Genomic DNA, 24,964 nt, shown 5'->3' on the forward strand with positions numbered 1-24,964 from the left:
ATTGACTGGTTAAATAAGAAAATATTGTGTGTATAATTTGTGTAAAATTAATGTACTAATGTTGATGAAAAAAAAGTAACAATATCATTACAAATTATAAATGAAAAACAGATAAAGTGATGTAATACATTATCTGTTATGTAAAAAATTGTTACAAATAAAGGGAAATATCATTAGCCTTTTTGTACATATAGTATCTTAGGATTATGAGTAAAATAAAACTGAAGGACATCATCCACCAAAATGTTGTTGGACCAGATGAACTCATACCATCCTACAACCATGTTTCTTTGATGAGAACTTCCTTTCAATTGACATATATATTGATTTCCATCTTCATCCTGTAAGACTATTATTTTTTGTTCAACTGGGATAAAATCTCTAACAACATGAGATGGAATAGTCTACAAAACCAAGATGTTATAATTCGTGATGAAAGATTAGATTATATAAATTTTTTTTAACAAATTAGCATATAAGTTGTTAATTACTATAAAACTTACCAGCGTTTGAAATTTTTTAAAATCTTGATCAATAATGATTTTGACCAACTTTTTTCAACCATAAACTGTTTTAAATTTTCTTCATCTTTTCCAATCTCGTAATTAATTTCTATCTTGCTTTTTGAAAACACCCTTATTAAGAACTTATTATGTTCCAAATAATGAATCCAAACTAGATGATTGCTTTGAAGATGATATCTTTGTACCAGTTGCAAAGCACCAATGAACTGGAAATCAATACCAGTTGAGTCGTATTGTAATTGCAAAGAAAATTCATTTCATGCAGGATCAGTAATGACGGCAACGCCAACATTCATCTTATCTTGCCAAAAAAAATTAAAAGTTCCTTCAAGTCGCAATATATCCAACTTTAATATAAATATATATTCATACAGAAAACTCCACACATTTTGTGTAAGGATTAGTAACTTTAAAATTAATACCTGTTCATTATTTATGTTGGTTTTGAATGTTTAAAAAAGTTGGTCGAAAAGTCAATAGTACGTCGGTTGATGAATGTTTTTGAAATTGGGTAATCTATTTCAAAAAACCAATGAACTATGTTCATTTGATAGAAATTTGTCATATCAGTGCACCCACTTGAAAACCAATGTTTGTTTTTTCTTTTACAAATTACAAGTGTGTTCATATTGCCATTGGGATCCATCGCATAAAATGAACCAGTAACTAAATGATGACCCCAAAATTGGTGAAAGTTCTTGCATATTTTCATTGAATCCTGTATAAAGAAATAATAAAAGTTATGTTTCAAACAACAATAGTTGATAAACAGTATTAGTCAACATTAAAAATATTAAAATAATATGAAAATACCTTTCCTGGAGTTAATTTTTTAGCGAAAGTTTGAAACCAGTATTTGAACTTGTCATTGTTTACCGATGTGGATGAAGATGCCATCTTTAAAATATGAAGAAAACATTAGTACGAAGTGAATGCTGAATAAAACCCAAAAAAAATTGTCTTTTTTATAATTTGAAAGTCAATACAGACATACCTGAAAGAGATAAGGATGAACTGAATGTTGAATAAAACCCAAAACAAAGGCAATGGTGTTATGGAATTTAACTTTCCCTCAGTGTACATACGAACATTTTGAAAATGAACATATATGGTGGTTAGTTATGGAATGTGAAATTTGGGTATTGTAGGTCACTTTAAATAAGTCATTCAGGGGGGTGAAAACCCTAAACGGGAAAACAAAGTGTCGTTTAATAACTTTAAATATGAGGAGTCATTTTCCTCATGAAGGGTTCGTATTTCAAAGTAAAATTCTTTACACAAGTGGATATTAAATATGAAAAAACAATAATACTAATATACAACTGACAAGACAGAACTCGTATTTTCATTTACGAAGCACGTACACATTTCATCAAGGATATCAAATTTATTTATGTATCACTGCGATGGAATGATTCCAATAAGCAATGATGATTTCAGATGTATGTAGTAATTAATAATGACATGATATAGTCATGCACGTGTGCAGTAAGGAAGCAGGGTTACTTTGAATAATACATGCGTATTTAGTTTTTACTGTCTGAATCATTTTCCCAATGTTTGATACAAACTGATTATAATTTTATTATTTTTAATTAAGTTAATTAATTAATTAATTAGTTTAAAAATTTAATTATATAATTATTTATTATTAACAAAATAATTTGATACGGTTTCGGAATACAATTACAAAGATGTACAATTTTTGTTTTCAAAAATAGGACAATAATCATTTCAAAATTCTATAAATAAATTTTTTTAAAAATATGAATAATGGAACATTTAATTAATAACTAAAAAAATAATCACATTTTACAAATTTTTTAATATATTAAATAAAATTAAGGTAATTTGTTAATTAGGTTACAAAATAATGTAATTTTGTATTTATCGTAATTGGAATTAAAAGAATGCAGGTCAGAGTAAATTTCATCAAAATTAATTATAAAAGTTACGAATGTTTAACAAAAAAAATATCTTAAACGATACCCCCCAACAACAACAACTAAATTTTCAAAACGTTTATGAGCAGATATTCCGAGTGAAAAACTTTTTCCAACTTCAGGATGTCACCCTCATTGAATTTTCCACCCTTCATAAATTGCATCCATGCAGAACCCAAATAACACTCCTTAGTTTGGCGGGACGATTTTCTGCTTATATATGATTCATATTGTTTTTTTTTATTCACATCAAATAAAAAACAATATGCATAATCATTTATGTTCCAAGCAACGACGTATTTAACAATAAAATTTTGCTAGCAAACAATTAAATAATTAGTAAACTATATTATATTAATCATATGTTACTTATATTAATTATTCAGTCAAAATATTCAAAGTTCATTAATAAATTATTTTTTAAGTAATTTATTTACTCACCAATGGTTCTTTCCCTGTAGTTGCTGCCTTTGTTAGAGTCAAATACCATGGTGGATATATGGGCAGGTTATCCTCCGGTTCGTCATTAGGTTTTGGTGCTGGTGGAATTATTAGTTCTAGGTCTCTTCATTCATCCTCACTAGCTTCTTGTATTATGTAATTGTTAATGATAACAAAAAATTTCAACATTCAATTAATGTAAAGTATGACAATAAACAAGTTACTTAATAAATGTTGTAAATTAACTCTGACCTGATATTTTCAATGTTTGGATTGTCGGGATAAATAATTTCTTCACCAGCCATATTAAAAAATCCGACTGTGAGACCAATATTCACTACTACAAAAAGGGTAATCTAAGTAGCTCAATCTAAGTCAGTTTATTAAAAAATGATGTAAAATAAGACGCGGTGGCATTTTTGTAAATAAAAGGAATGTAATCTAAGACGGTTTAGACAATACCCGTTGTAGAATAGCCTACACAAATATATCTACGACGGTTTATAATAAAACCGACGTTGATGTTAAGTGATCTACATCAGTTTTTATGTAAAACTAACTTAGATGGAGACCCAAAAATAAACCCGCGCGTTCTCTCTCAATTCATGCGCGCCCTTCAGTCTCCCAGCCACATTCTCTCTAGCCTCCACCTCCTCCGCCCTCCGCTCCTGCGCCCACCACATACTCTCATTCCTCCCCTCTTTCCACATTCTCTCACGTAACTATAACTGCCCCTTCCACTCACTAAACCCTAAACCCTCTATTCTCTATTTCCCTATAACTGCCGCCTTCCGCTCACTTCCTGATGGAATCATGCCTAGGAAGGCAAGAGGTGACATATTGAAGGAGCCAAGAGGAGTTGGTTAGACATGAAGGTGTGGGCCAGTCAAGGCCCATTGGGCCCGATGGGCCTGGGAAGGCCCAAGTTGAACTTTTCATGGGCCATATTTTGTTATAGCTAATTTCATATGTTTTGTATACATGATGTTAGTATAGGTATCATATATTTTGGTCTTGTATTTTGGACCACATAGAATAGCATTTTAGGTTTTAGGCTAGTTAGGCCTAGTTTTGGGCTTCATGGGCCTTTGGGCTTTTGGTACCCAATATTGGGCTCATTTTCATTCTTGTAATTTTTCCTTTCCATTGTATTTGTTTGACCATTGTATTTAGGTCATTAGATTAGGAATATACAAGAATTACTTAAATAGGTAAATTAGGTTAAACTAGGTTTAATTTGGAAGTCATTTAAGTTACATTTGAGTCACATGTTTAGCACCATGGGTGGCTGAACATGTGCCACTCAAATTAACCCTAAATAACTCTCAAATCAAACCTAAATGCATGTAGACACCTAAATTTTCGGACTAGCACATGGGAGCCAAAATTTGAATTCAAATTTCAAGTTTGAATTCAAATTTTGGGCGCCACATGTAGCCTTGGATTTAGGCGCCCAAAGTTGCACACTTGAAACCCTACTTAAGTGATTCTTCCACTCTTTGTATTCACTTTTGAGATTAATAAAATTGGAGAGCTTATTCAGCCCAATTTTCTCTTGAGAGTCATCGAAATTTCTCACATCAAAAGCCATAGGAGAGTTCATCTTTTCCTTCTCTTTGAAGTGAGGAATCCTTTGCTCCTTAAGCTTGGATGCTTCCATCCAAGGCTTAAGCCTATTCCAACCGAGAATCATCCTTCTTCAAGTGTTCATAGCTGCGGATTCAAGTCTCCTTTGAAGAGATCCAAGCCTAGGCAAATCCAAGGAGAAGAACATCCCTCACTTCTCCTAGTATTTCCATCATTTTTGGTATCAAGAGCAAGGTTCTTCTTGGAGATAAGTTCTCTTTTGTTTTGTCCGATTATTTTGCTGTTTGTGTACTCTTGTATGTCTTCTTTGAGTTTCTATTCGGATCTAATTGTTTTGAATCAAATTTGTTCCATAGATCCATTGTTTGATTGTTCTTGAATTTCTTCCTCAATCAACTTGTTTAGGAACTATTTGCTTGTGCTATTTTGATTTTATTTTGAGTCTCTCCATTCTTGTATGTGTCCGTGATTGGACCTCATGCATTGCATTTAGATTTTGGTTTTGAATCTATGTTTTGTCTTAGAAGTTTGTGTTTAATCCTTACATGTTGCCAATTCCTTGAATAGCATGTTTAACCTAGTTTTATTTTGATTTTTGTGTCTACATATTGGTCTCGGTCATTGCTCATTTTGTGCCTACCTATATGTGCTTTTTCTTTACCTTATTGTGTTAATAATTTGCTATTAGTCCTAGCAAGTTTCTTTAGAGTTAGGTTTCTATTATGTTCTTAAGTTTTCAAATCACATTCCATTGAAAATCTTATAAAAAATTTTGTGACTCAAAAATTTCAAGTGTAAACCTACTTCTAGTGCACTCTTCTTGTGGATTCAAATTTAAAAAAAATTAGAGGCTGAAAACAGAGATAAAACAGATCCTAAAGTGTTCAAAAGATCAAAAAAAAAAATAGTTCAAAAGGAATCCAAACCAAAACCTAAAACTAGTGCACTAGTTTCTCATTTTCACTTGAAATTTGACCTAATTTTTTGGCTGATTTGTATTCTCGGTTTCTATAGCTTGGAATCATTGAAAATTTTGAAACAAAAGGCAAATATACTCTCTGGACTCTTAATTTGATACTGAAAAAAGAAAGAATTAAAAAAAAATAGAGAAAGAAAATTAAAAGGAAAAAGCCGAGAGGTATACAAGTTGAAAAACCTACTTGATTCCTTGTTATTGTTTTGGCTACTACTTTTGCTATACTTGTCCAATTGTCTTCAAATTTTTTTTGTTTTGTTCATCTATTCTAGTACCTATCTAGGAACTCTTCTGTCTGAGTGCTAGCTTTTATTTGGAGTCTTAATTTTCAGTTTTATTTGTTGAACCTCTTTGTGTCTTGTCATATACACCTATTACTCTTGTTTTTGGTATAAGCTTTTTAAATTGTGCTTTTGTTGCTTGTCTTGTTTTCTTTCTTTAAATTCCCTGTGCTGGAAGTGGCCTCAAATCCTTGTTCAAGGATCAAGCATTGCTCAACAAAGAGTAGGAAAAGTTTGGACACTAAGACCTAAAAATTTGACCTAAATTAGTGACCAAAATTTCTCCTAAACTTCCTTCACTTGAGTGACCAATCCCTTCACCTTGTGAGGCAGCCACATTAACCTCTTTGTTGTGTTTCTTTTGCAGGTCCAGGAGCATTATTTTGAAGGATTAGTGGCAGATTAAACACTTGATTAAGTGTTGGAAAATTTGGACAACAATCCGTCACTAATTGGTTGCCAAAGCCGCCACTTTATTGTTTTCCTAGGCTAGTTTACATTTTTGCCAAATCTTTTGTATTTTAAACCAATTTGTAAAGCTTGGAGGGAGTATTAAGAAGCTGGTCAGGTATATCTAACCCTTGATAGCCTTCTCACGTGTAGTACTAGTGGAAGTGGCTTGGAAATTTCATATGTTTCAAGCTTCCACTTAGGGTTATCCGACTAGCTACTTGTTTTTGCTTCCTTTAAAGTTTCTTGTCTATAATTGTGTTTACTTAGTTGCTTAATTTCGTCTAGACTTGTGTAGATTTACTTGCTCACGTTTAGTTTAGTCTCAAAAAAACAAACAAATTGTGAAAAAGCATTCAAAATTTTTGTGAAAAGTTTTGTGGAATTGGAGATACCACAAAGGAGTTTAGTGATTTCCACTTGAAAAGGCTTGGTTATTAAGTGGCTCTTTGTAGCTCACCTCCCTTGATAGTGCAACTTGTACACTTAGACTTCCAAGTGTTATTTTCATTCCTAGAAAATACCAAAAACATTTTATAACTTTTTGCATAGCATATACAAAAAAATTCTTTTGTTTAATCATGAGAAAATATTTCTCAAGTGGTAGTGAATTAAGCTCTCCAAAAGGTTTTTCACATTCTACTCAAAGGCTTAAATCACTAACACCTTGGACAAAGCAAGAAGCTTTAAAAAAAGAAAAAGAAAAACTTGAAAAAAAAGCACAAATTGCAATTTTAGAGGAAGAAATTCACATTATTAAACAAAAGAGAGAAAAACTTTTAGCAAAAGAAAAATTGAGAAAAACAAGAGAAAAAGAAAGAAAAAAGGCATTGCTCTTAGGAAAGAGTAAGGAGGAAAATAATTTCTCTAAAGGACTTGTGAGTGAAGAGAGTTGTTCTACCACTAAAATTCATTTACAAAATACTCTCTTCATAAATAAAGACCTTAACTCTTACCCTAATCTTACCACTAGTCATGAAGTAGAGATTCAAGAACAAATCATTCTAAAGAAAAATGAATCTCAACTTGAAGATGTAGTGAAGAAGGAGTGGACTACATTTAGTTCCACTTCTTGTGCTACTTCCTTGGAGGTGCCCAAGGAAGATAGCCTTCCTCTCTTTAGGAATCCTTCTACCATAGTTGTTCTAATAAAGCACCCAAATTTTGGAATATATTGTTTGATAGATACATCTTGTCATATTTCATATTCTATTTTTGATCTTATGGGAAGTTCATCTTTATTTGAACTTAATTTGCACCCTTCCCTACAAGACAAAAATAGTTTATATGAGTTTTCAAGATTTTCCAAGACATTTTATCTACCAAACAATATGATTCAAAATTGTTTAGGACGTTTTCTAGTATTCTTTTCTTTATATTTTAGGAAAAGCCTAGGCTACCATTTAGGGTATTTTAGGCAAGATATTGTAGTGTTTAAAAATCATTCTTTTCATTGTCTTAGTCATAGTGTTATTACATTCTTAGGTTTTACTTCTAGGTTATGCTTAGGAGAGGAGCCTATTTCTACTTTTAGGGAGTCTAATGTTGATAGTTTATTTTTTCTTAGGCTAGATATAAGGACTCCTCTTAGGATCCATAATCCATTTCTCATCATAAACATGTCACCTCTTATACATGGTTTGTTGTGTATGTAGGTGATGTTTCTTATTCCATGCATCCTCGTGATTTGAGGACAAATCCTTTTCAAGAGGGAGGGGATGATGGAATCATGCCTAGGAAGGCAAGAGGTGACATATTGAAGGAGCCAAGAGGAGTTGGTTAGACATGAAGGTGTGGGCCAGTCAAGGCCCATTGGGCCCGATGGGCCTGGGAAGGCCCAAGTTGAACTTTTCATGGGCCATATTTTGTTATAGCTAATTTCATATGTTTTGTATACATGATGTTAGTATAGGTATCATATATTTTGGTCTTGTATTTTGGACCACATAGAATAGCATTTTAGGTTTTAGGCTAGTTAGGCCTAGTTTTGGGCTTCATGGGCCTTTGGGCTTTTGGTACCCAATATTGGGCTCATTTTCATTCTTGTAATTTTTCCTTTCCATTGTATTTGTTTGACCATTGTATTTAGGTCATTAGATTAGGAATATACAAGAATTACTTAAATAGGTAAATTAGGTTAAACTAGGTTTAATTTGGAAGTCATTTAAGTTACATTTGAGTCACATGTTTAGCACCATGGGTGGCTGAACATGTGCCACTCAAATTAACCCTAAATAACTCTCAAATCAAACCTAAATGCATGTAGACACCTAAATTTTCGGACTAGCACATGGGAGCCAAAATTTGAATTCAAATTTCAAGTTTGAATTCAAATTTTGGGCGCCACATGTAGCCTTGGATTTAGGCGCCCAAAGTTGCACACTTGGAACCCTACTTAAGTGATTCTTCCACTCTTTGTATTCACTTTTGAGATTAATAAAATTGGAGAGCTTATTCAGCCCAATTTTCTCTTGAGAGTCACCGAAATTTCTCACATCAAAAGCCATAGGAGAGTTCATCTTTTCCTTCTCTTTGAAGTGAGGAATCCTTTGCTCCTTAAGCTTGGATGCTTCCATCCAAGGCTTAAGCCTATTCCAACCGAGAATCATCCTTCTTCAAGTGTTCATAGCTGCGGATTCAAGTCTCCTTTGAAGAGATCCAAGCCTAGGCAAATCCAAGGAGAAGAACATCCCTCACTTCTCCTAGTATTTCCATCACTTCCTCCGCAGGACGTTGCCCCTTCCGCTCACTTCCTCCGCCCCAATCGCTCTCAAGCTCGATTGCGGTTGCCTCGACGATTCCACCATCATCTCTGTGCAGCCGTCGGAGAAACAACTGCAAAGAGAACCTTGCGTTTCGTCTTGCGGAGGTGTTCCCATGACTTTGCTCTATTTTGTTCTTTGTTTGAGACTGTTATGGCCTTTCTTCTTCTTTGTTCTCTGTTCTTTTTTGAATTATGAACAATTTTTTATTTTCAGTTTGGATTTTTAGCATATATACATGAACAATATTAAATAGGTTAACCAGGGAATGCAGTCTAAGGGTACAATATTCAATATTTATATTCACGATCCTGGTGTTTGCTGCTACTATATAGGGAACCAGAAAAACTCTCGTGTTGCAGGAGATACCAGAGAGTGAAGTATCGAATGTTTTGTCAAATCAGGATTATTTGGCAGCATGTGATGTAGCTATTTTTGTGTATGACAGGTATGGTGCAAAATGAGTTTATGGAATAATGCTTTGCTACATTTAAACTGTTGGATTGGTGTTTTGCATTCTTGCTTTGCTGTAACCAGCATATTTATGGGTACTAGATAAAAATAATGTATTGAAGAAATAATTGCGTCATGTGTAATTATGTGTAAACTAACTACCTAAATAAAGCATATTTGTGGCATATCCCCTGCAATGACATGAGGTCTGGTACTGTTTAAGATCCCTTGAAATACCTGCCTTTGCATGATAGTTTCCCATTTCCCTATTAGTTATCAATATGGATGCTATATGCTAATTAGAAAACTGTGGCAAATCCTCAAAACCTTAATTTTTGATTAACCATTTTAATTGTATTAAAACTTTATGTGAATTCTAATTTGGCTTGTATTTTTATGGTTCTCAACTTTCTGGAAGAAAGAGCATATCAAGTTAAATGAACGATTATTGGGTGGTGAGCTAATAATGTAATAACAGCAATTCATTCAAAATGAGTGGTTGACATCAAATCTTTCATTAAAATCCCACATGACCTGTTTCTCATTCACTCTCATATCTTACATTGTCTTTCTCTCTTCCACTCTCGCAACCAACTTCTTTCCAAGGTTTTTAGCATCTTACCTGTTTGTAGCTTGAGTCTTGTCCTTGTTTGTCTATATAATTTATATTCTTTTGTTTGTAGCCTTCTTTCTAAAAATCATGCCATTTCAATGCAAAAAATTATGTTAAACTTAATTGATTTTGGCAGTTTGAAAATATATTTGTATTCTATTGCTATTTATGAAAAATACAAAGATGATTGAGCCTCTGATTACAAGATATATATATATATATATATATATATATATAGAGGCTCGGGTATAGAAGAAGTTACAACAGTGTAACTGAATCAGTTACAATTGATTTCGGCAGTTTGAATATATTATAGAGAAAATATATTTGTATTCTATTGCTATTTACGAAAAATACAAAGATGATTGAGCCTTTGTTTTACAAGATATATATATTTATACAGAGGCTCGGGTATAGTAAAGAGTAATACACTCACATATGGCATTTAACGTGAGTGGATTATGCACTTTGAAAACAGGAACTTTTGTGGTAATAATGTCTGCTGAATATGTTTGAGCTTCTATTTAAATTGTGAGTATGTTTAAATGGACTGTTGTGATGTGCAGAATTTCACATGAATATCTGACAAATATTTTGTTTTGAATTATATAAATCTTTTCTTACAAGTTCTGTATTAAAATGTTTTTATGATTTAAAATTGCTTTTGTGTGTGTGTAGATGCTAAAAGAAATATCTCAGTACATAAATAGTTTAAAGCCTGTACTCGATTGATTGTGAAAATAATATTTATTATCTTATCCTTTCTGACTTTAATAAATTCTTCTTTTTTCATTTTAGTTGGGCGAAATTTAAATGGAAATGAATTATAATGCTTTGTAAATAATGGCTATGCTGGTTTCATTTTTTTTTTCAAACTTTTTATTTTTGAATCTTTGTGTCTATTGTAATATTGCTTACTGCATTCCCGTGGACCATACTCGATTAAAAATCGTGGCTTTATGTGTCAGAGTTATAATATTACTTCAAATCATTTGGTTTGAAAGAATAAACATTTTTTTTTCTGTTCAACCCATTTAATATTTTTCCTATTTTTTTGAACCTGGAATATATGCTTTGGTTTTAGCCATAGATCATCTGTACTTTATGATTAATTGCAAATGTATTAAGTGTCTTACTATTTGGATTCTGGAAACTTCAAATTTAAGTTAATCTATAATCGAATACAATTTATAGCCTTCTAGAGGTTTTTATTTATTTTTGATAAGGAGGGTGGGTTTACTTTGTTTCATCGCATAGTATCCTGCATACTTCTTTTTAGTATCTTAAAAATAATATTGAAGTCACATATAGTCTAATGGTTTAAAATGCTATGGAGATACGTTTACCTGCCAACCTTTAGTTTAAAATGGGCCACTTTATACCTGCACAAGTCTTTTGATCTAATTCTAAACATTTTATTTGTAATAAATAGTGTGATAAATAGATGTGATATCTACCACTATTTGAAGCAATTCTATGGGTAGTGGTTGTTTAATTTCTAGATATTAATTTAGACAACTTTTTCGCCCTTTATATTTGTCAGGCACCGTTCAAAAAACATTTCCTTTGAAATTAGTTTATTATCTTATTCCAACTTCAGTAAATAGCTGGTCACCCATATAATTTTAAGCTGTTTGATTTATTCAGATAAAATGTAAAAAAAAAGGAATCTTATATCAGGTGACTTTATTGATTATAACTTTGTAGATCTTGTATTAGCTGGTGAATGTTTTTGCTTAATGGAATCTTGTGGTTTAATTGAGTTTGTTTTGGTAGGTGTGAAACTTATTTATTTGAATTATTTTATTCCTTGTCAGCTTCCTGGAGAACGAAAAGTAGATTTACTCAGAAGCCTTGCAGAATTTTCACCATACACAAGTCTACAAGATTCACGCCAAATGCTTCCTTCTATTGTTCAGTTGCTGAAGGTAAACCTTTTGTTGAATCGGCACATTCAGTGTGGTGGATAACTGGATATAGCATTAACAGTATGTTTTCTGCTATGTCAACATCAAATTTTTGTGTTTATTTTGATTATGCTATTATTCCCAAGCACATTGTTGACTAACAGAAGTCTGATGTTAATTATGCTGTGCTTTTTTCAGAAATACATGACTTGGAATAAGACTGGAGAAGAGATGAACTTTACATATGTAGATTGCTTGCTAATCATATTAAATTATAATATTAAATGGGTAATATTATAATTGGAAATGTTAATCCTGTGAACGTTTAAAAATACGTTTAAAAATACGTTTAAAAATAACATTTAAAAATTTAGTCAAAAGGTAAACTTTAATTTTTACACATGTTTTAATTTTATGCTCTTTATTATAAAATTTTAATAATGTAACTTACATTCATTTTATTTTCTTTAGTGTTATGGTTGTGTATAATGTCATGAATGGTAGATCTACTGCATTATCAAAGAACTTAGAATGGATTTACCCCATGGTAAATGGTTTGTAATTAAAGTCAATGTTCCTAACAAGTGTCTTTTATTGTCTTAATTAAAAAAATTACTTATACTACTCAATTTGGTTTTCATTTTAGAGTTATAAACAACAAGGACATTACGAATGTGGATACTATGTCATGAATTGGATGTCAAAAATAATTGAAGGGGGTATAACAAATGGTTGGAGTGAGGTACATTTAAAAATATTGTTAATTTCTTTTAATGCATATTATGATGTAACTAATATATGATGTATATATGTTGCAACTTTTTGAAGATGCTACAGCATTGGAGGAAACCAAATTGGAAGACATTCGGATTCATTGGGGAAATTTTCTTTTTAGAAAAATTTAGAAATAGATCATGTTGAAAGGTTTAATATTACATGTAAAATTTAGAAATAGGTGAATGTGGCTTTAGCATTAGGCGGCTAAGTACATGTCTAATGTAGTATGACCTAATTTTTTTGAGCTTCTCTTCTCTTTGTAAGAAAATACTCTTCTTTTTGGATCTCAGATAGGTCTGTCTTGATTTTTGAGTATATGGCTTCTTTAGTATTATTTATTATATAATGATAATGATGTAATTGAGTCATTCTTATAATGATACGGATCTCATATTGGCCTCTTTTGGTTTATGTTGGATTTTGATGTGGCTTCTCTCACATTGGATAATTGAATTAGTTTTATTAAATCAGTTTTTACATATTTATAATTTAGTCAGTTTTATTTTAAAAATTAACCTGATTAAAAAAATATAATCTACAACGGTTCTACAACAAAACCGTCTTAGATGTATGTGTTGATCTAAGTCAGTTTTTGAAAAAAATTGACTTAGATTTACACATACATCTAAGTCAGTTTTTGTCAAAAACTGACTTAGATCAACACATACATTTAAGACTGTTTTATGAAAACTGACTTAGATCAACACATACATCTACGACTGTTTTATGAAAACTGACTTAGATCAACACATACATCTAAGTCGGTTTTTACAAAACCGACGTAAATATGTTTATTCATCTATGTCGCCTTCATCTAAGTTGGTTTTAGAACCGATGTAGATATGACAAAATAACCAACTTAGAATACAATCTTTCTAGTAGTGATTTTTTAAACCAAGAGTGAAAGTGTTTCCTTTTGGATCAATAGTTTCGCATACACTTAACTTCCCTTTCCATTGTTTATAAAATACATAATTCCAAAATATTTTTCCTGCAAAAAAAATATATATAAAAATTAACAATGACATATATAATGGCAAAATTTGTTTATTAATTCATAAAAAAAATTAAAATAACATTAAATACCTTTTTTGGACTCAAAAAAGAACTGAAGTGTGTTACCAATGACCTAACAATAAAGAAAATCGCATTTATCATTCATAAATAAGATTAACAAATTTAAATAAGAAAATTAAATCCTATGTATTCTGTATACATGCAATCAGTTGAAGACAGTAATGATAAGGAACATTTCCATTTCGGTTAAACATGTTCAAATAAGAAAAATTGTCAGTCTTATAAGCAATAACAATATAAATTAAACTTACACACAATTTTTGTTTGGAAAAACGATACTATCATCGGCCATGTATGTAGATGAGAGGGAAGAAGATGAGAAAAAAAAATTTAGAACAAGAAGATGAAAGACAAATATCACCAACTACTGGAAAACCCTAAACACATGCAATAACAACATAAATGAAACTTACACACAATTTTTGTTTGGAGAAACGAAGCTATCATCAGCCATGTATGTAGATGAGAGGGAAGAAGATGAGAGAATTTTTCTTTTTAGATGAAGAAGATGAAAGGGAAGAATGTTAGATTTGTTTCTCTCTGATGCAAATAAACCATCACTCTTATATTTTAGAAGTACTGAGTAATGATTACTCTCCGAAGAATGCAATAAAGGGGTTCACCTTTTTGAACTTACAAAACACATATAGTCCCTATTAAAAATAAAAATTTCCAATTCGAGAAGCAATAATTACACTCAGTAATGAATATCGGGATGAAATATTACCTTGCATTTACTTCAAATGCAATATTACGGAGTATTTTTCTAAACACCAATAATAACGTTTGAGTTATGAAATAATTTACTTTAGTTATTTGGTCACGGTTAGTAAACATTAGAGTGATCATTCTAAGTGTATGTTTGGGAATACGTTTCACACTGCGTAAATGACATTTCACACTTTCCAAAGCCAAAAACGTAGAAGTAAAGGGAGAGTTACTTTAAATTGAACGTATGTTTGTTAAAGTTCAACTGTAATCTAAACACACTGTAAGTAACAAGCACAGTGTATTCATATTTTACCCCTTACACAAAGACACCTAAACTCTATTAATCTTAAATATAAAGGATATATGTTACCTATTAGTAGGGGTGGGTATACGGACCGGTCCGGCCCGTTTAAGGCCCGGTCCGTAAAACCCGCATTTTATACGGCCCAGATAAGTCCGATCCGTAAAATAAATGGACTTATTTTTTAAGTCCGTATCTGGCCCGCCAAAATCCGCGGATAACAGACCGGTCCGCGGGCCTAAATAATGGTTCAAAAAAATAAATTTTTAAAAAATAAAAATACATAAAATTAGAAGAAAAAAATATTTTTTATTTATAAGCTAAATTTTATCATACTAAAATTTATCAATAGTTAAAATAGTTTAAAATACTAAATATTAAAATATAAAAATAAAAATAATTACAAATACTTAAATAATAGTACCAAACTTTCAATAATAAAAGCATCAAAATGTCATAAAAGTAATTCAAATGACAAATACCTACCAACTAAACATAATTTTAATGTCATAATAATTTAAAAAATTAAATACACAACTTAATATTAAAATCATAATATTTAAAAATATTAATTAGTGAAGTCCGCGGACTAGCCCGCGAGCCCGCGAATTAAATCCGCTAAGTCCGCGAACTTCACGGGCCGGGCTCAAAAATTAGACATAGTCATACGAATTTGAAAAAAACGGGTCCGTTATCCGCGAAATCCGCGGACTTACGGACCGCTCCGCGGACCCGGCTCCGTCTACCCACCCCTACCTATTAGATACAGACACCTAAACTGTATTAATCTTAAATAAACCCTAAACATATAATATCATTTTACTTTAGTCAGTTGGTCATGATTTGTAAACATTAGAGATCATTCTAAGTAACCAGCACACTGTATTCATATTTTACCCCTTACACAAATACACTTAATCTTTATTAATCTTAAATATAAAGGATATATGTTACCCGTTAGACACAAACACTTAAATTGTATAAATCTTAAATAAACCCTAAACATATAATATCATTTTACTTTAGTCATTTGGTCATGATTGGTCAACATTAGAGTCATCATTCTAAGTAACTAGCACAGTGTATTCATATTTTACCCCTTACACAAATACACCTAATCTTTATTAATCTTAAATATAAAGGATATATGTTACCCGTTAGACACAGACACCTAAACTGTATTAATCTTAAATAAACCGTAAACATATAATATCATTTTACTTTAGTCATCTGGTCATGATTAGTAAACATTAGAGTCATCATTCTAAGTAACTAACACAGTGTATTCATATTTTACCCCTTACACAAATACACCTAATCTTTATTAATCTTAAATATAAAGGATATATGTTACCCGTTAGACACAGACACCTAAACTGTATTAATCTTAAATAAACCCTAAACATATAATATCATTTTACTTTAGTCATTTGGTCATGATTAGTAAACATTAGAGTCATCATTCTAAGTAACTAGCACAGTGTATTCATATTTTACCCCTTACACAAATACACCTAATCTTTATTAATCTTAAATATAAAGGATATATGTTACCCGTTAGACACAGACACCTAAACTGTATTAATCTTAAATAAACCCTAAACATATAATATCATTTTACTTTAGTCATTTGGTCATGATTTGTAAACATTAGAGATCAGTCTAAGTAACTAGCACACTGTATTCATATTTTACCCCTTACACAAATACACTTAATCTTTATTAATCTTAAATATAAAGGATATATGTTACCCGTTAGACACAAACACTTAAATTGTATAAATCTTAAATAAACCCTAAACATATAATATCATTTTACTTTAGTCATTTGGTCATGATTGGTAAACATTAGAGTCATCATTCTATGTAACTAGCACAGTGTATTCATATTTTACCCCTTACAAAAATACACCTAATCTTTATTAATCTTAAATATAAAGGATATATGTTACCCGTTAGACACAGACACCTAAACTGTATTAATCTTAAATAAACCCTAAACATATAATATCATTTTACTTTAGTCATTTGGTCATGATTAGTAAACATTAGAGTCATCATTCTAAGTAACTAGCACAGTGTATTCATATTTTACCCCTTACACAAATACACCTAATCTTTATTAATCTTAAATATAAAGGATATATGTTACCCGTTAGACACAGACACCTAAACTGTATTAATCTTAAATAAACCCTAAACATATAATATCATTTTACTTTAGTCATTTGGTCATGATTTGTAAACATTAGAGATCAGTCTAAGTAACTAGCACACTGTATTCATATTTTACCCCTTACACAAATACACTTAATCTTTATTAATCTTAAATATAAAGGATATATGTTACCCGTTAGACACAAACACTTAAATTGTATAAATCTTAAATAAACCCTAAACATATAATATCATTTTACTTTAGTCATTTGGTCATGATTGGTAAACATTAGAGTCATCATTCTATGTAACTAGCACAGTGTATTCATATTTTACCCCTTACAAAAATACACCTAATCTTTATTAATCTTAAATATAAAGGATATATGTTACCCGTTAGACACAGACACCTAAACTGTATTAATCTTAAATAAACCCTAAACATATAATATCATTTTACTTTAGTCATCTGGTCATGATTAGTAAACATTAGAGTCATCATTCTACGTAACTAACACAGTGTATTCATATTTTACCCCTTACACAAATACACCTAATCTTTATTAATCTTAAATATAAAGGATATATGTTACCCGTTAGACACAAACACCTAAACTGTATTAATCTTAAATAAACCCTAAACATATAATATCATTTTACTTTAGTCATTTGGTCATGATTAGTAAACATTAGAGTCATCATTCTAAGTAACTAGCACAGTGTATTCATATTTTATCCCTTACACAAATACACCTAATCTTTATTAATCTTAAATATAAAGGATATATGTTACCCGTTAGACACAGACACCTAAACTGTATTAATCTTAATTAAACCCTAAACATATAATATCATTTTACTTTAGTCATTTGGTCATGATTAGTAAACATTAGAGTCATCATTCTAAGTAACTAGCACAGTGTATTCACATTTTACCCCTTACAAAATACACGTAATGTTTATTCATGTTTAGGGTTTATAATATGGTAATAACAACTTTATACAAAAAATGTTATATTTAAATATAAAAGACATATTTAACCCCTTAGACACATACACATAAAATATATTAATCTTAAATATAAATTACATATAATTAATTTTGTATTTGTTAATTTAATGATTAATAATGACAAGTAGTTAAATTAAAATATGCGGCTTCAAATAGGCAAAGGAATGAACCTGATCCACTTAAATCCAATTAAAATAACTAACTCATTAAAATTAAATAAAAAGGTTGTATAATTAAAATAAACAGTTGTACTCTAGCGGATGTGGGAGCCAAGGGAGGTGCAGTTATTGGGAACAGATGTGGGGTATGGGGATGCAACTTCTAGTATAGATATAACTCTTCGTATATGTCATTTTTCGTATAAATATGACCAAATGGATTTGTTAGTCATCATTGCTTTACTGCACAACAAATACTGTACGGTCATTTTCTACAATAACATCACCCTCAAAAATGGCACTTCCAATCGAGTTAATAGTTGAAAGTTTTGTGCGGGCATCCGTCAAATCAGTTTGTAGAGCCAAAACCGTGTGTAAACTTTGGTTTGCTTTGTTTTCTGAATCTGACTTCGCAAAAAGGCACTACAAAGAATCCAAAATCGTGAAAAAGGTTATGTTCTTTTCATGTTTCCTAACTGAAATACTACCCGTAGATGCAAGCAAGCCTCTTCTTGCTGTAGACGCAAGTTGCATTCTTCCGTGCGCAATGACCTACTCCAATGCGTACATGAAAATTGTTGGTACATGCAGGGGCATTATACTTATTTGGGTTCTTACATACTTCTTGATTTGGAATCCCTCTACCGGGTTTACTCGTTCTTTTTATCCATATCCACCTACTATAATGAAAATTTGTGGTGATTATTTTGGTCTCAACTACTATGGATTTGGTTATGATCGATCTAAAGACAATTATGTTGCGGTTCAAATTTATCTTAGTAAATGTGATTCATCTCATCGCGCACTCGTGTATTCTATGAATGCTGCTTCATGGAGGGATTTCGAAGATGACTCCCTTTTGACAATTACCTATTCTTGTATTTCTGTTCATCAAGGAAGTATCGGTCTCTATTTTGGCGATTCTCTTCACTGGATTACTTTCAACTGGGAAACAAATGTTGATGTTATTTTGGTTTATAATTTAATTGATTCAAAATTTTATGAACTAAATATTCCTAGTGAAGTTAAATTAGAGGACTATACTCTTTGTTGTTTGAGAATTATAAGAGATTGTTTGGCTTTTTGTACTGTCATGCGAGATGAAAATTGGGACTACATGGTCGACATATGGGAAATGAAAGAATATGGTGTCCACACGTCTTGGACGAAGTTGATATCTATGCAAGTGAGTAATGACTTTCCAGGATATATGTTGTCGGCATGTTCTTCAGATGATTCAATTTTATTTGTCAACAATGAAACGGGAGTTTTGGCCACATGGAATGCAATAGATGAGACCTTACAATATAGGAATATTGGCCATGTAACGCAATGTGAGCACGAGATGATAATGTGTGAAGAGACACTACTTTCAACCTAAATATAATGTAATTTTATCATTTTTATGCTCTTCTTAGAATATTATATGTATTTTAATTTATAAGATGATGTATTAAACATATTATGAATTGCTATTTGAATAGTATATGTTATATATTATAAATTTTAGATTTTATATTATACATTTTATAATATATATTTTTTCAATGCAATTTCAACGAACAAGTTCATAAAAAAATGGCTTATTCAATACTTTAAAAGTGATGATATCAATTATAACATATAAAGCAATTTATTTAAAAATAAGTACGTAACAAAATGGCTTATTCATCACATCAACTCATTACACACTGACCTTTCAGTTGCTTTTCATACATACACGTATGCATTTAAAATTCCAAAAGTCGAACGCAGCATCCAAAGCTAATAATTACAAGTACTCTAAATTGAATTTTGTTTTTAACTCATTTAAGTAAATTCCAAAATCAAAATATGAAAATTTGGATTCAGAAGGAAACTTATCGAAGCAAAAAGCAACCTGCTCATCTTCTTCGTATTGTCTTCTGGTATCATTATATTTCATTCCAAATCTGTATATATTTTATATTTTATTAATATTTCTATATTAACATAACAATAATCAGCACAGTTAATGCATGTTGTTTTAGGAATCAGTAATAACTTACCAGAATTTATGAGACCTTACATTATTATCTGTATTTTAATCTTTAACATGATCTGTTAAACAAATTATGAATTGCTATTTGAATAGTATATGTTATATATTATATATTTTATATTATAAATTTGTTCTATGCAATTTCAACAAACAAGTTGATAAAAAAAAATAGCTTATTCAAAACTAAAAGAACTTTTCAGACTATCAATTAATAATATATAATGAAACTTTTTTAAAATAAATACGTAACCAAAAATAAGAGAGAATGGAACGTAAAACGAGACAATGAGTACCCATCACTGTCATCACTCATCAACCGATTTACCCCTTCACTTGCTTTCCATACATACACCTATGCATTTAAAAATCCAAAAGCCCAACGCAGCATCCAAAAATAATAATTACAACTACTCTAAATTGAAGTTTGTATTTAATTCATTTAAGAAAACTCAAAAATACAAATATCAAAAGTCGGATTCAGAAAAAAAACATTTAAATGTAGAAAATGGACCGTAATATGAATGCTGAAATAGATAACATTGTCAAATAGTTCAGATCTGAGTTATCTCCAAACAAGGTTAAGTAATATTCTGTTTTCTTTTATATTGGATATAATGTAACACCCCAGTTTTTATTTCACTTTTTATTTATTTATTTTAATTGAGGGTATTTTGGTAATTTTATAAAGGTGATAAGGGTGATTTAGTAGCTTGGAACGGGCTGTTCCGGAATTGGAACGGGCCGTTCCAAACTACTAAAAGGTATATGATTTAGTAGCTCGGAACGGGCCGTTCCGGAATTGGAACGGGCCGTTCCAAACTACCAAGTTGTGTGTGAGTTAATAGCCCAGAACGGGCCATTCTCAAGGTAGAACGGGTCGTTCCAGACTATTAAATATGCCTTTAACCCTAAATAAGAACGGGCCTGGAATGGGGCGTTCCCAAAATTATGGCCGTTGGGGGTAATTAATGCACACCAGAACGGGCCGTTCTGGTTTTGGAACGGGCCGTTCTGGATGTGATTTTTAGTCACGTTTTAAGGGTCCGGAACGGGCCGTTCCGGATTTGGAATGGGCCGTTCCGGCGTAAAAAGCCTATAAATAGAGTTGTTTGCCACTCCCAAAAAGCACACCTCTCATTTCTGATTTCTTTTCTTCTACTCTCTCTTCTTTCCTCTACTTTCTACTTCAGACCGAGGGGAACCCAGCGAGGGAGATCAACCAGATCTAGTCTAGATTCAGCTTCTTCATATCCAGGTACGGGGGAAAAGGGAATTATTTATATATAGAGTTACATGAGGGAATTGGGTAGAGGAAGAACCCCTTAGAATTATGAGCAATTTTAGAAATATTTCTGTTTGAAGAATTATCAGCATTATTTGATTCTGTATATATTTAGGACAATAAATATATAATTTGTTTGTAAAAATGATGCTCTAGGAGAGAGAACGAAATTATAGAAAAGTGCCTGTAGGTTAGGTTTTGGAAAAATTGGATTATTTCTGTTTGAGGAATTAATTATACCATTAGATTCCGTATGTGTTGAGGATTAGAAATATATATTTAAATCGTAAGAATGATGATCTGGGAGAGAGAACGAAATTGTAGAAAAGTGTCTGTGAGCTAGGTTTTGGAACAATTAGGGGTTTTACTATTTATGTTGAAATTATATTAAATTGGTAATTCCGTTGTTTATTATATTAATTTATGAATATCATTGTTATATTATTTGATAAAAATTGATGATTTAAATGTGAATTACTTGATACGTGTGAAACCCATTATTTTGGACATATCTGATATATGTATGAAATTGAATTATGAGATGTTGTGTGGAATGTGAATGAGATGTGTTGTGGTTCTTCACACCTATGACTAGGGGTGAGCACGGCCCGAGATTGTTACATGAGTATCGTGACCTTGGTTAACATGTCAGGGGTGAGCACGACCCTAGGTTAGGGGTAACGTGACCTTGGCACAGTGTTATGATCGAAGCCGTATCCGGTCAAATAAATGCAATTAAGTGTAATACTAGGAAGTGACTCCTAGGTCGTCTCCCAAGGACCATCTTTTTTTACTGTTAAAGGCTTAAACACACAAAATGGGGGGTTTGTTTTTAGATTTTTAGTTGGTGACACAATAAAACGAAATAAAATAGCAATTAAAACGGATTGGTTCCCTGCTCAGATTGCAACTCTTTTATCCCTGGTTCTCAAAAGATTACTCTATTAACCACTTAATCCTTGTTCCATCCGAGTTAACCAACTAAGCGAAGATTAACCCAAGATTTCGTATACAACATCAACCTCTTCACACAGATTAAGCAACTGTGGCATTAAGCACAACCCATTAAGCTTGGACACTCATACAGAGGTTAAATGAAGAAGACAAAGCAGAACAGAGATAAACACACATAACTGAACCTCAAACAGAGATTGCAATCTGCTCAAGGAGCCAACCCAGGGGTTTTTAGCCTTCCATTAAGATGGACCAGAAACGAAAATAATACAAACAGAAACAAAAATGGAACAGAAATTGGAAACGAAACTGAAAACGAAAATGGAAACGAAAGTATTTATTCAATGCAAATGGTTCAGTTCAGATACAAAAATGCATATATAAAGAGAAGAAGGAAGTAAAATGAAAATGGCAGCTAAATAGAGCAAAACGTGAAACTGGGCTACAAGAGAGCAAAACGTGAAACAGAAAAACAAAGAGAAGCCAAAAACGTCTGGAATGGTGAAGGAGGCTACTGTTCACGTAGTCACATCAGCCTCTCATGTTAGTGCTGCCCAGTCACCCTACCCTAGGTGCAGTTGACCTAAAACGAAATTGGGCCCCCATCATACAAGTCTGACCCAATAATACAATAAAATAAAATACAGATTGAAATTAAATGCTGAGGTGGAAAAATGGTGCAGTGGTGACATGGCAGATGATGTGGCAGATGACGTGGCAGCTCCACTTGAAGTCCAGAAATTGATTCCAAGCCCAAATAATTATTAAACTGCCCTGAAAATGAAATTTGGAATAATTAGATTCAGAAAATTCAAATTAGTTAAAATATGAATTACCGGTCCAATTAAAGCCCAAATAGAAAACAGTGGAGATAATCAACAGTTAAGCGCAAATCAGAGATTAAAATAAGTACAGAAAGGTAAGAAAATAGGGGAAAATAATGACTCATCACACGGCTCTAGATTGTTACGTGGGTATCGTGACCTTGGTTAACATGTCAGGGGTGAGCACGACCCTAGGATAGGGATAACGTGACCTTGGCACAATGTTATATCAGGGGTGAGCACGGCCCGGGATTGTTAAATGGGTAACGTGACCTTGGCATAGTGTGAAGTGCAAGATTTGTGATGATTGGTTTGATTGAGAATTATGACGTGATGACAATGCATGATTGATTGAAATACGATATGTTGAAATATTTACGAATATTAAATAATATATTGTGTTTTCTAATGTGCTATATATATAGATGTTTTCTTTTCTCACCGTGCGATTTGTGGATATTTTAGGTGAGGAAGATCTGGCTACGAGTGGTATCTAGAATGCCAACGGTTGAATTGTCGGGATGCTCTGATATTGTGACATCGGGGCAAAAAGGATTTTTAGAACATAGGTTTTTATTGTAAATGTTATTTTGAAAATAATTTGAAAACTCTTGCGTTTCATTTTTTGTTATTGTGGTTATTGAAGGATAATTTTTAAGATTCTCATGTGAACCCTTTTACCGAAATTGAAAAATTTATTTATAAGTTTTTATTATTACAATATATATGTTGGGGTAGTAAGGGTGTCACATTTAGTGGTATCAGAGCAGGTCGATCCAATCGGCCGTGAGTTATGAGTCTACTATGCTTGTTTGGTAGATAATTGATGAAATGATTGATTGTGAAATTTGTTGATATGTTAGTTTGTTGTTTACTTATAGTATAATTGTTAACTTTTCTGGTGATTAGAAAAGTAATGGCAGGAGGTAGGAAAGATCGTGCAATCGCTGATGCCCTACAAGCGATGGCTCAGGCTCTTGGTAATATGAACCAACAACCAGAGATAGATTGGTTGGAGAGATTCCAACGAAATAATCCGCCAAGCTTCCGTGGGGGTTATAATCCTGATGGAGCTGCTGACTGGATTTTTGAAGTGGAAAAGATATTCCAAGCTATGGGATGTCCTTTGATACAGAAGGTGACTTTGGCTGCCTTCATGCTTTCTGGAGAGGCTGGCATCTGGTGGCAAGGTGCTCTGCAAAGAATGATAGCTGCAGGTACCCATGTGAACTGGAGAATTTCAAGCAGCTATTCTTGGAGAAATACTTTCCCCGAGATGTAAGACATAAGAAACAGGTGGAATTCCTTGAATTGAAGCAAGGAGAAGATTCTGTGGCTGATTATGAGACTAAGTTTGAAGACTTGGTTAGATTCTGCCCTATGTATGATGGTGTGGGCAATGAGGAGGAAAAATGTGTGAAGTTTGTGAGTGGTCTTCGCCCTGAGATTAAACAAGTTTTCAATTATCAAGGGATTACTCACTATCACGAATTGGTAAACAAATGTCGAGTATATGATGAGGATAACCGTGCTAGGGTAACTCATTATAAGAGTGGAGGACCCATGAGGAATAATAAGTTTGGGTCATCTAGTAAGGGTAAACCTTACACCAAGTTTGTCAGGAATTCGAGTTCTAAGGTGAATAATCAAGGTTCTGTGCAACAAAGAAGCCAAGTTCCCACGACTAGCCAAACTTCTAGAGGAGGAAGTGTGGGTTCTGTTTCACACAACAACTACTACAATTGTGGGAAGCC

The 24,964-nt window shown here is 32.1% G+C and overlaps 1 protein-coding gene and 1 long non-coding RNA gene across 4 annotated transcripts; both read left to right on the forward strand.

The window, feature by feature from the left end:
- The first annotated feature begins 5,557 nt into the window (after positions 1-5,557).
- LOC145952821 (uncharacterized) lies at positions 5,558-13,029 on the forward strand. Of its 3 annotated transcripts, XR_014430309.1 has the most exons (7): positions 5,558-6,320; positions 7,858-9,071; positions 9,300-9,412; positions 11,848-11,958; positions 12,136-12,484; positions 12,584-12,679; positions 12,766-13,029. It is a non-coding gene; the product is annotated as an uncharacterized LOC145952821 (long non-coding RNA). The 3 variants fall into 3 exon arrangements; XR_014430307.1 differs by having other exon boundaries at positions 5,558-9,071; XR_014430308.1 differs by lacking the exon at positions 12,136-12,484 and having other exon boundaries at positions 5,558-9,071.
- Positions 13,030-18,425: 5,396 nt separating this feature from the next.
- LOC145952286 (F-box/kelch-repeat protein At3g23880-like) lies at positions 18,426-19,511 on the forward strand. The gene has a single exon (XM_083064625.1). The coding sequence runs from the start codon at positions 18,426-18,428 to the stop codon at positions 19,509-19,511; it is 1,086 nt and encodes a 361-aa protein (XP_082920751.1).
- Positions 19,512-24,964: the final 5,453 nt, after the last annotated feature.

This window comes from Cajanus cajan, chromosome 10, assembly GCF_000230855.2.
Source record: "Cajanus cajan strain Asha chromosome 10, NIPB_CcT2T_4, whole genome shotgun sequence".
NCBI lineage: Eukaryota > Viridiplantae > Streptophyta > Magnoliopsida > Fabales > Fabaceae > Cajanus > Cajanus cajan.

What these genes read in the sequence shown, in the direction of transcription:
- LOC145952286 (XM_083064625.1), top strand. Translation starts at nt 18,426, where the DNA reads ATGGCACTTCCAATCGAGTTAATAGTTGAAAGTTTTGTGCGGGCATCC.